Source organism: Physeter macrocephalus, chromosome 10 (genome assembly GCF_002837175.3).
Source record: "Physeter macrocephalus isolate SW-GA chromosome 10, ASM283717v5, whole genome shotgun sequence".
In the NCBI taxonomy this organism is placed as follows: Eukaryota; Metazoa; Chordata; class Mammalia; order Artiodactyla; family Physeteridae; genus Physeter; species Physeter macrocephalus.
Window position 1 is genome coordinate 87,980,037 of NC_041223.1, and position 12,797 is coordinate 87,992,833.

Consider the following 12,797-nt stretch of genomic DNA (forward strand, 5'->3'; position numbering starts at 1 on the left):
AGTAATCCTTCAAAGATTGGACTGGCTTATGTATGACATCCTGTGTACTTTAAGACTAAGGGTATCAAATTTAGTTGTCAGTTAATGGCAAGTTAACTTCTGACACATGGCAGATACTGGAGTATCACAATGAATTACTTAGGGGACCTGTGCCACAAAGCCTGCTAGAATAAACCTATCCTGAACTTAATCCTGACAGAATTTCTTTCTTCTGAACCCCTTTTTAAAGAAAATCTTTCAAGAAAGCAAAAAATTGTAATTGCTGTTTTCTGAAAGAAAATTTCTTTCTAATTAGGATATTTGAAACAGACCCACTATGTTCCAAGCTCCTTTTTAGAAAGAAATACTATTAAAATAAGGTTTCTGAATATTACTGATAAAATTTAGGATTCCATTCAGCTACATGCTAAAGATTACATTTTTTGTAGTAGTGATTTACCTTACTGATATCAGTACTCTTATTTGACAGTTAATTTGAGTTCAATGTAAATAAGACCTGGAAAAATATTTTTTAACTTAAGATTCTGTGCCTCATATTCCATAAATATTGTTATGACCTCCTTGGAAATGTAGGTTTAGGAGACGCAAATTCTGTCAGAGTTGTTTTTTGTTTCGTTTTGTTTTGTTTTTTTAACATCTTTATTGGAGTATAATTGCTTTACAATGGTGTGTTAGTTTCTGCTTTACAACAAAGTGAATCAGTTATACATATACATATGTTCCCATATCTCTTCCCTCTTGCATCTCCCTCCCTCCCACCCTCCCTATGTCAGACTTGTTGATGAGAATTTGATAGTGAGGAATTCTTCTCACTGGCCTAAAAACAATAAAAACCTGAATTATGAGGTCAAAAGTGGGAGTTAACTTATTATCTACATGACAAAATTATGTGGAAGACAAATGTTTTATTATTCATTCCAGAAAAAAACTATATAAATCAGTTTAATCAAAATAACAAACACTTATTATTTTATTCATATTATATTTGCAGCCAAATAGTTTCTAATAGCCATAAACTCTCCGGTGGCCTAAATCACTTTAACATGTTCAGTTATGTTAAAAGACTAGAATTAACAGTGGCTTATCCAAGTCAAACACTTCTCAGGGTGAGGTAATAGATACTTTTCAAGAGGAATTATTTGTACTATTTTATTAAAAAGAATAACATCCTTTTATAACCTGTTTAGCAGGGGGATGTTCTGTTTCAGCCACTCTCTGGAGCTCTGGCTTCAGTGTCCCAACCAAAAGTACTCCCAAATAGCCATGTCACTTATGGATGCTCACCTGTCCCTCCTCAGAGTGAGCAAATGCTGGCTTTGGACTTCAAATGTAAGTTGGTACCGTTACAACAGTGAAAAAACAAAACAGCTAATCAGAAACATATTATTTGCTACACAGAGTTTGATTTATCAGGGTTTCATATGCTTGATACAATTTATAAGGCAAATAAGTGAACCGAAAACTAAAATCAGTTTCCACACTAAGAGATTAAAAGCCTAGGTGGCAGGAGAAAGTACTAATCTAAATGATCCTGAAACAAGGCAGTGATCCCTGAATTTTAAAAAAAATCCTCCAAATATCACGTTGCCATCTGGTGGCAGTGGGGGGTGTGCGTGTGCGTCCATTTTTTTAAATACAGAGATTCTGTCATCCTCTGCTTCCCTTCTACAAAGGATTTTGCACAAAAGACTCAAAAACAGGTAAAGAGTTCCAATACTTCAAGCAGAAAAATTTGCACTGATCAGATTCATTCCATCCTAATTTTTCATCAGTTTCTATACAAGACTATGAACTCCTCAAGGGTAGGGCTATGTCTTAAACATTTCTTTTCCTAGTACCTGGCTAATAAAAGGCTAAGAGGAGGAAAAGGTGGTTGTCAGTTATTCTGCTTTATTCCCAAATCAGAAGGATAGCGTTTATAGCAGAGTACCTCAAGGTTGGTACACGTAGAAGTGGGGAAGGGAAATGCAGGGCACTGATTCCAGAGTCAAGTACAAATATGATCGTCTATAAAAGGCTTTGAAAATTAATGGTAACGGAAACAAATTCAATTTAAACATCTATTTATTAAAAGTTTTAACTGAATTTATTAGATGCAGTTTTATAGCGGTTGCAGTCAGAATTTCAAAAGCAACTTTCCCTGAGAGTGTGTTATGGGCTGTTTTTTTTGTTTTCTGTTGTTGTTTTAGGGTTTTTTTGGCTCTAGTTCACTGTTTTTATTTACATAACCACCTTTCTCCCAGACAAGCAACATTAGCCAAACTTAAGGCAAAGATGCCTTGTTGGTGACCATCCTGTTCAATTTTCTTCCACGGAGGGTCTTCTCAGTGGCCAGTTACCACGTGGAGTTCATGCTGTGTTTGCACATTTTCTACTGGATCAGCTGTAAGTGAGGACCTTTGCCCTACCCTCCTGTCACCACTGAGAGTGATTATACTTGTGCCACACATTGCTCACCAACAGGCCATGACAAACTCTCAGGGAAAGTTGCTTTCTTTGAAATTCTGACTGCAACCGCTATAAAACTGCACCTAATAAATTCAGTTAACTTACAACTTCTAATAAACAGATGCTTAAACTGAATGTTTCCATTACCATTAATTTTACTTTCCAAACCTATTTTAGAAGGTTATATTTGTACTTGATAGCAATAATGAATTTGTATCTCATACAAAAACAGTTTTTATGCCTTTTCTTTTTACCAAATCAGCCATGTTTATTGTAATTCCATTTAAAAAGAGTGAGTGTAATGATTCAGATAAATCAAGTCTAGCCCAAGTAAGTAAATAGCATCAAAAGAAAATTTTCTTAGTTTATGCTAAACTAATGATGAAAGGTCTAAAGTATTACATTCTATATTGGAGTAGGAGGTGAGGTATAATTAACTTAAAGTTGAATGTCAATCAAATACAATACAAAATTATTTTAATATAGCAAATGTTTCACTAGCTCAACCTGCAAGGAAAGCATAGATTTCTTCTTCATTGTACCTATTCCTAAAATGATAAAGATGCAGTGATACAGACTGATGTGTTCTGCAAAGAATCCATTATGAATATACAGCTGAAACCTTTGAAAATTTTGCAAACCACAGAGGTTGGCATATATATGAGGAATGACTATATTTGTTTCATTCTGTAGGAATGTTGAGAATTCATAGCATCCCCAAATGTTACTACTCTTAAACATTACACTCATTTAAAGTATTCAGGGACTTCCTTGGTGGTCCAGTGGCTAACACTCCACACTCCCAATGCAGGGGGCCCGGGTTCTATCCCTGGTCAGGGAACTAGATCCCATATGCCACAACTAAGAGTTCTCATGCTGCAACTAAAGATCCTGCATGCCGCAACTAAAAGATCCTGCATGCCACAACTAAAAGATCACACATGCTGCAACTAAAGATCCTGCATGTGCAACTAAAAAGATCATGCATGCTGCAACTAAAAGATCTCGCATGCTGCAATGAGGATCCCGCACGCAGCAACAAAGATCCCGCATGCTGAACTAAGACCCAGTGCACCCAAATAAATAAATAAAACTTATTTTAATAAATAAATAAAATATTCAACTGTTCGTTTGAATAAGAAATAGAGAATTGATGATCTCACTAAAATCCAACACTTTAGACATGTTTATCTAAATGATTAGACATTTCATTGTCCAATATTAACTAATCGTTTTTCATATTATTTGGTGACAACTCTGGAAACATAACCCTGCAATAACCACACGACTGAATAACTATGAGAACACCTGCAGCTCTGAGACTTGGAGAGATTCTAGCCCTCACTCCACCACCGCAGCCCTGATGGCAAGAAGAGCAGAATCCCCAGCAGTATCTATAGAGCCACCCAACTACTGCTTCTCCATGTGTTCAGAAAGGGAATATGGGAGTTGAGAGAATAATGAACTCCTTGGAAGATAGCAGGCATGATAGAGGCTGTCACATCACTCCCAGAGGTATATGTGGAGGCAGTTCCTTCAATGCTTAGTTTGCAGTTTGCAGTCTGCTACCTGCCAGAGCTTATTACGACTAGAAAGAAACATGGAGAGTCTGAATATAAAGAATTTTTTAAAATCATGATCAGGAATGTGTGTAGTTGTAATGCTACACTTGCAAGCAACATCATTTAAGAAGAAGGGACAAAAGCTAAAATTAATATGCTTGAAATTAATAAAACATAAGAAATCAAAGTTTTGTTTAGGTTTTTATCTATTAAAAAAAAAAAGAATTCTGAATACTCTTCTCCCCTTCCTACCCTGTCTCACACACAAACTGCTATTTCCCATGAATGCTCTCTCTCCAGTCATACATAGTCAAGGTAAATAGCCCAAAATCCTACACATAACTGCCCTTAACTGAGTCTGCATATCACAAATAAAGCCTGACATCTTTTCATTTTTGCCACTGAGAAGCTGAATTATCATGGATGGTGAGGTTTTCATGACTTATTTGGGGAAAAGTGGATTATGTGTTAAAAAAACTGTTTTATCAAGTCTTAACAGTTATATTAGGGTATATTTTGCTACCTGCATCATAATTCTTTCTTCATACCCTGTCCAAAATATATCCCCTTTCCAACCAAGCCTAAAATAATCCAGGACAAATGTTCGAATAAATGTCAAGTTAGAATTATTTCTTACAGTTTTTCTTATTCTTTTTCATTAAAAAAAAATCAGTATTGAATCAGCATGAAAATGTCAAAAATAAATGACTTATTTTCAAGGTTTGAAATGAACTTTGGATAATCTTCTTAACACCTGTAGAATCCCTTAAACCATTCTGTTTGCTAGATGTCTGTGGTCAGTTATATCCCTATGCCAATTATTATTTTTAGAACACTTTTTATTCTCAAGTGGCTTTGATGCTTTTAAATTCATGGTTTTACACTGTTATCTGAAAAATCTTATAAACATTTGTATATATAGATGTAGATACATAGATATATAAATTATCAAAATAAAAGGGATTACTCCTTTGCCACTTCCCCATTACTACTAACAGTACAGTTTTTTTAAAATGTGGGGCTTCCCTGGTGGCGCAGTGGTTAAGAATCCGCCTGCCAGTGCAGGGGACACGGGTTCGAGCCCTGGTCCAGGAAGATCCCACATGCCGCGGAGCAACTGAGCCCGTGCGCCGCAACTACTGAGCCTGCACTCTAGCGTCCATGAGCCACAACTACTGAGCCCAAGTGCCACAACTACTGAAGCCTGCGCGCCTAGAGCCCGTGCTCTGCAACAAGAGAAGCCACCCAATGAGAAGCCCGCGCACCACAACGAAGAGTAGCCCCCGCTCGCCGCAACTAGAGGAAAGCCCGTGCGCAGCAGCGAAGACCCAACGCAGCCAAAAATAAAAATAAATAAATTTATTTTAAAAATGACTCTGCCTCTTTTTAAATAGGAAGTAATTATCCCTACTCTTAACTCCCCGGCCTTTAAAATATTTATTCAGGAATAACATGGAATTAATAAGTTTTACATAGATTACTTAGAAGCCTGGTGAATCTTCTAGATGGTCAGAAAAGACCATTCCTAACTTCCTTTACTTTATACACGATATCTTAGTTCAAAATATATTTTGGAAAGGGTATGTGCAAATCAGGGGTCAGATGAGGCAAAATTTGAAAGCAGATTTAGAAATGCTCCCACCTTGTCTTTAATAACCAGTGCTTCATGTGAGTCATCCATGCCTTCATTCTCTGGGATGACCATCTAAAACCATTCCAGCAGTCAGGAAGCCTTAAAAAGAAATAAATAAAATGATTTTAAAACAACAAATGGCATAATGCATATTAATATATAGCAAATGACGTTTCTTATTACCTAAGTCTAGCTATCATCTCCGAGAGAAGAACTTGTCTTTTATCCAACCAATGTTGAGTTTATCTGTGTAAAAGTTAGAGAAAATAGACCTCTTCCATGAAACAAGAGTATTAAAGTACATAAAACACACACACACACACACACACACACACACACACACACTCCATATCATGCCCAGTAAGTCTTCTGTTGTGTGAGAAATCAGGTGTCAGAACCATAGGTTATTTTATCTTAAGAATGTAATTTTTTAATCAGAAAAGTATAATCTAGCTACATAGTATTTTTCTGCACTTTTATTACAGTTTTATTATTCATTAGAGCCAATTTCTCTTTTCCACAAAGGATCTTTTTCTCATTTTGTACATGTTTAAAAGGAATATACATCAGACATAATTTATTGTTTAGAAAAAAACTTTTATGAGCACACTATTTTTAAAAAGTGTGATATACCTTATGGGGCAGTCAGTCACCTCTGGAATACTGTGGCGCTTTCTACCCTGTAGGGTCAAAATTGAGCTAACACTAAAAAGGAATTCTAAAGTCTTATATACCAATATTCAGCATTGAGATGTGATTTTATAATAATATTTTACCACAGTTCTCTGATGTCCCAAGAGTTCACAAAACTGCAAAAAAAAAGAAGGCAAAAGAAAACTCAGGGTAAAATCCAGATTTGGCGAGGCCAAAAAACTGACTGCAGTCGCCACCTCAGCCCTCACTGATGTGACATACAGGATCTGTCTGAAATAGGGAGAGTAACTCAGTAATTTCTTTCCCCCAAAAGGTAAGGAGAGTATATACCAATTAAAAGCTGAGAGTAAGACACGTATGCTGGAATAAACTACCCTCGAGTATACGGAATGCTAAATATTCTTTTTTTACTGAATAATCTGGTTTCTTTCCCAACTATATAGGGAAATGATATGTGAAAGAAAGTGGACAAAGAACAGACTAAGATCATGTTTCCATTACCCTCATAGTCTTGCTTCATTTTCCTTGAGATAAAGCTAAAAAGTAAATACTTTTCAGAAGTTACACTTTGTCATCCAAGGTAACCACCTGACTTTATTTTTCTCCAAAATTGTTTTGAGGCCCCATTTGCCCATCCGTGCTCAAGCTAGTTTTTTTTTTTTTTCTTTCGGTGCGCGGGCCTCTCACTGCTGTGGCCTCTCCCGCTGCGGAGCACAGGCTCCGGACGCGCAGGCTCAGTAGTTGTGGCTCATGGGCCCGGCCGCTCAGCGGCATGTGGGATCCTCCCGGACCGGGGCACGAACCCGTGTCCCCTGCATCGGCAGGCGGACCCCCAACAACTGCGCCATCAGGGAAGCCCCTCAAGCTAGTTTTTAAAAAAGATTTTAGGAAGAGTTCCTGTTTGTTCTTAAAGCTAATTGCAATTTTCAAGTATTCTTATCAATCAAATGTTATTGAAAAGTACTGTGCTAATCTCAATAAGTAGAGGTAGTGTTATAATTTATTGAGCCACCCTCCCAATCCCCCCTCCAAGAAAAAGATAAGGAGGGAAGATTTAATTACGGAGCTTCCACTACAAAAGGAGAATGCGTACTGATCTTTATTCATTTTTGGTTTTTTTAAATATTTACAGAAGGATGACTATATCATTGTGTTAAGGGATTTCTATTCTTGGACTTTACTTTTCAACACTTTTGTGCACGTTGTTTAATATCTTTTATTTGCCAAAAGCCACTACGTTGATTAACCCATTTTCTGCTCCCACAATCCCAAAATATTATCTTAAATGATGTGTAAAGTTCCCCCCTGAAGGACGGTAGCTATTTTTTTTAAGGATGAAAGAAACTACAAGAATTACAGTACAGTACAACCCTTTGATTCCGTGAAGACTCTAAGCAGGACCATTGGCATACCTGAGTCAGTAGAGTTTCTAGTGGCGTTCAGCCTACAGAACCATCAGTACACCATCTTCAGGAATCTCCACAGTGAGAAGTCTTCCAAGATGCTTCTCTATGTGGTATATCAGGCAAAAAGAAAAATATGTTCATTCACCTTCACTGTGCAAACTCCTTCAGCAAGATTTACCTATGAAACACTAGATGTTTTTTAATTACTACCTCTGAACTCAATAACTTACTACTTTTTATTTTGGGGTATTGGATTGAAAGCTAACTAGAAGCATTACCAGGTCATTAGGTTTCTTCCCAGCTACAAGTACTCTTCTTAAAATGAATGATAAATAGCATAATTTATTTCCCCTAATTCAAGCACCCGACTTTCCACAAAACTTGGGTTCACTTAACAGGTTTCTTACATTTGTGAGCCCAGATAAAAGCTCACTTGATAAACTTGGTAAAAATAGCTTAAAGAGAAATCTTAGACTGCAAGAAAAGCTTCCTTCAGTAGGAAAAGAATATCCTTTCTTAAGAATAAATTGAAATTCCTAAAACCAATTTAATCCACAGTTAAAACATTAAAAGGTTAGAAGTTGGCACTGAGAATGTTTATTTTGTATGTGTGTAGAACACACACATACAGAAAAAAAAAATATTGAGATAGCCTAATTTGGACTTTTTTGCTGAATTGGGCTATTGTGCCTGCGTTACCACTGCAGTGTGTACATCTACAAGAAGAACTTCTGGATTTAGACACGTCGTGGGGCAGAATCAATGTGCACTAAATTTTTAAGCCGCCATCTGCTGACTCGTCACCGACAGAGGTCTGACTGGTTTTTCTTCCTTTCAATTTCTTTCCCAGCATCAGGTTTGTTTCCTGATTTACCTGCACTCTAGAGCTGGACCATAGAGGTCAACTCTGGGTCCGCTTTTTACCTAAACCCAAACTTCTTCTACAGCATCTTTGATGAGTGGTCAGCCAGTATTTGGTATTAGAGCATTGGTAGAAAATTATAAAGAATGAAGGCCAGTTTGGGGACGAGAGAGAAAATATGAAATGGGAAGAGTGAAAAGTGTATATTGAAGAGGAGGAAAACTACTGACTTAAGAAGGGAAAGCAGGCAAATAACACACTGGGGCTTCCCTGGTGGCGCAGTGGTTGAGAGTCCGCCCGCCGATGCAGGGGACACGGGTTCGTGCCCCGGTCCGGGAGGATCCCACGTGCCGCGGAGCGGCTGGGCCCGTGAGCCGTGGCCGCTGAGCCTGCGCGTCCGGAGCCTGTGCTCCGCAACGGGAGAGGCCACAGCGGTGAGAGGCCCGCATACCGCAAAAAAAAACACAAATAACACACTGGCTGAGGGGTTGCACATCCCTGCAATGTAAAGATTCTAACCTAGCCTCTCGCAGCAAATCCACTGTGTGTATGTGTGTGTGTTGTTTTTGTTGTTATTTACTTGGCTGCATCGGGTCTCAGTTGTGACGCTCAGGCTCTAAAGCGCGCGGGATTAGTTGCCCCTTGGCATATGGGATCTTAGGTCCCCGATCAGAGTTTGAACCCGCGTCCCCTACACTGGAAGGTGGATTCTTAACTACTGGACCACCAGGGAAGTCCCACATGTGTATGTTTTTAAAGTACATCACGGATGCCTCTGAATGAGGTTTGTCTCTGTATGCTCTTTTCCACTTTCTGATTCCAAGCCAAAATGCTGGGCTTTTAAAGGCATACAAAATGCCGAGGAATTCCACAACTCGAAGTCCAGACATCACTGGTGAGTCCATTTCACCCTCTAGGAAAAGGTCCTTAAAAAACTAATAATTTACATCAGTAACAGCAGAAAGTGGTCCAGAGGCTGAGATGAAGTCCACATGGAGGGGAACTTATGAATTACTTAAGATATAGTAACCAATTATTTGGAGCTTATTTGGATCCTGATTCAAACAAACTAAACAAAACTATAGCAGGAGACATTTGGAAATTTAAATACTGACCAGATGTTTGATGTTATTTCTATGTGTTCGCTCTTTTTCATAATATGGTTGTTTAAAATGGCATCTTTCCATTACTGCATGCTGTTTCCAGTAACAACACAAGAAAAGAGAATGAAAAGCATGAGAAGGCTTGGGTGGGTCACAAAGGATGGACATGCAGAGTCTGAAAGGCAGGCTGAAAAGCCAGGTGCCCAAACCTTGACATTTATCCAAGTGATACTAAGGATGAGCCTGAGGAGTTTCTCGGGAGAGGGGTTGCTGGATCATAATGCGAGAAACTGGAGTTGCTAGTTAGGATGCGGGGCCGGATCTGTGAGAGGGAATGAGGGCATGCTTGGGGGTGGGGGGCTTTCTGATCAGGTCACGAGAGGAATGAGAAGAGGATACTGCTTTCTCTCTGCATACAAAAGTGACAGATCAATTAAAATGATCTTCACTTATTCGTTGAGATAGGTTTGTTAAACCAGCTTAACTCCATTATCTTAATCACTAGCTGCTGCAGATGAGTGCATGTGAAGTCATATAAAAGATTTTCATTAAAAAGTGTTGAAAGCTTCTAAGGTAAAATGGTGTGTTGAGTCAGAACACAGAATCTTTTGAGATAAATAAAAATAAACAACAAAAGAATTACATTATGAATTTTTTAAAAGTGACAGATTATCAAGAATATATTGAAAGGCAACTGTGTGCCTACCACACTCCTGGACATTATGGAACATTCTAGAGAAATACAAATCCCAGAATTTAGCTCATGAATCAGCGTCAGAACATAATCGCCTGAGTAAACTATTCATGTAAAGTAGTTAGTTTGGTGACAACATTTGACAGAAAAAAAAAATCCACTTCTGGTACAGTCAATAGTTACTGTTTGAAGAATCATAAATATACACAGGGGTAGACTTCGGTTGTGTAACAGCTCCAAGATACCTAAAGAAAGTGAAGAATGGGTCATAGCAAAGGAGGAAACATGACATCAACCAAAAGAGAGATGCAGACGACAAAGGACAAACCAAACCAAACCAAAACGAACCTCGACAAACACTTGCCCTCCCCCAGGTCCAAAAAAGAGCAATAAATTATACACGTCGCCTTCCTCCTCGCCGCCAAAACACCTAAAATGACGCAAGGCGAAGGAGAAGGAGCCGCCCTCGCCCTGGTTCCCCCTCCGTCCGGTTACCGTCCAGCAGTCCCGGAGCGGAGGCCCCGGCCCGGCCCGCGCTCCGGCCCGGGCGTCCGCGCGCTGCGACGCGGGCTCTCCATCCACCCGCGGCGGCGCGGGCCTGTCCCCCGGGGAAGCCGGGATCCCGGCCGGAGCGCCGGGCGGGCCCCTCCCGGGCTGGGATCAGCCCCCGGGGCGACGCGCTCCGCCCCCGCGGTCGGCTCCCCGGGCGGGCGCTCGGTGGGCAGGGCTGCTGGGGGCGCGCTGCGCTGGGACCCCGCGCTCCGCCCGGTCGCCCGCGCTCCAAGGCCCCGCGCCAGCGCGACCTCGGCCTGCAGGCCTCCGGCGTTTCAGACTCGCCGGCCCTCGGCGGGATCTGCCGAAGTCCACCCAGAGCCCCCGTCTCGTGCTGGGACCCCCAGCCCTAGGCCGTGCCATTTCCCTGCTTTGCCCACTGTTAGTGCAAAAGGTCAGGATGGCCTTCGTGTCCTCCGCGTCCTTCACCCTCCTAACGCCGGCAAGGGCCGTGCGCCCTTTCTTCTCAGGCCTTTCACTCCGTTTCTGTAGCAGCGGCCTGATCCCAGGCCACCGTCCCTACTGATCACCCTCCCCCGGTCTCAAATCACCGTAAATCCACGCCAGGATGCAGGGACCCAACGTAAACGCGACTCTGATCGTGTTCTTCCCAGCTTAAAACCTTTCGGTGGCTCCTGGGAGCCAGCAGCATTAAAGGCCAAGCCCCTTGCGTGGCTTCAAGGTCCCTCAAGATCTGACCCCTGTGCTCTCCGCAATCTCATCCCTCCTCCTCCTCGAGCGCTCCAGAAGAACTCCACAGACTCCCTTCTCTGCGATGTTCCCCGCCCCCAATGCCTACCAGGCTCGTCTGGCTAATTTACTCACCTTTGTGTTAAAAAGTCGCCTCTGCCATCACATCCTCCAGGACTGCCATCCCAGCCAGCAGAGTGAGATGACCCTCAGAGCCCCTGCGTGTTTCTCTCCATCGTAGCAAACATCACTACTCCAGCTACCGTAATTACCGCTCTTCCCCACCCCTACTCCCAGCAGTTCATCACCTGCTACTTTGTACCAGGCACGGGGCTAAGCAGGTGTTACGAATTATTTAATACTTACAACCACCCTGTGAAGTAGCTTCTGTTATTCCCATCATACACAGGCAGCATAGGCTAAGAGCTTAAGAAATGTGTCTAATCTCGCATGGCCAGGAGGCAGGGCACTCAGGCATCCATATTTTTTAAACCTAACACTCCCGGTGATTCCCGTATGCAGCCACGATTGAGAATCACTCTGTGGCCTGTGAGGTCTTTTAGGACAAGGGGGCCATCCATGCTTCTGGACCTAGCACAGTGACTGAGACGCAGTAGGTGTTTGTGGAATGAATGGAGGTTTTATTTGATCCTCTACACCAGTCTTGAAGGCAGGCCCATTCAGAAATCATAACTGCCTTGTTTTTAGATGTGCAAAGAGATCCAGATAGTAGAGTGACTTTACAGTTCATAAATGGCAGTGCATGTTCCGGACTAGGAACATCTGACTCCCCTGGGCTCTTTTCACCCTCGTAGCTTTTTCTGGGACAGCCTCCCAAAGAAAGATTTCCTTTTGATTCTTCCTGGAAAACTTTGGTGATAAGAGATTCATTTTCACCTCTGATCAGATTTAGAGCATCTGTAGTGCCAGAGTACAGAGTAGAAAGGGACAGGGTAGGTTCTGCTGCCAGAAAGAAAGAGGAGTGGCAACCTTCCTGAGCAACATGGTTCTTTGGATGTTTATCCTTAAAAAGGAATTGCTTCAGTTACTGGAGTTATCTCGAGATCATTCCAGGTCATCTGGAATATTATTCCAGGTGGTTCTGCTAAGCCTCTACGTTGAAGGATTTTTTAAGTGAAAGAGTAACATCAGAATTGGATTTACTGAACACACACACACACACACACACACAC

The 12,797-nt window shown here is 41.2% G+C and overlaps 1 protein-coding gene across 1 annotated transcript in view; it reads left to right on the top strand.

Annotated features, from left to right (window-relative positions):
• IRAK1BP1 (interleukin 1 receptor associated kinase 1 binding protein 1) overlaps positions 1-4,135 on the top strand; it is a 41,825-nt gene extending 37,690 nt beyond the window's left edge. Inside the window, exon 4 of the mRNA XM_028494714.2 lies at positions 3,763-4,135. Coding sequence (XP_028350515.1) covers positions 3,763-3,901 — 139 coding nt within the window. The 3' untranslated portion in view covers positions 3,902-4,135. The remainder of the gene's footprint in view (positions 1-3,762) is intronic.
• Positions 4,136-12,797: the final 8,662 nt, after the last annotated feature.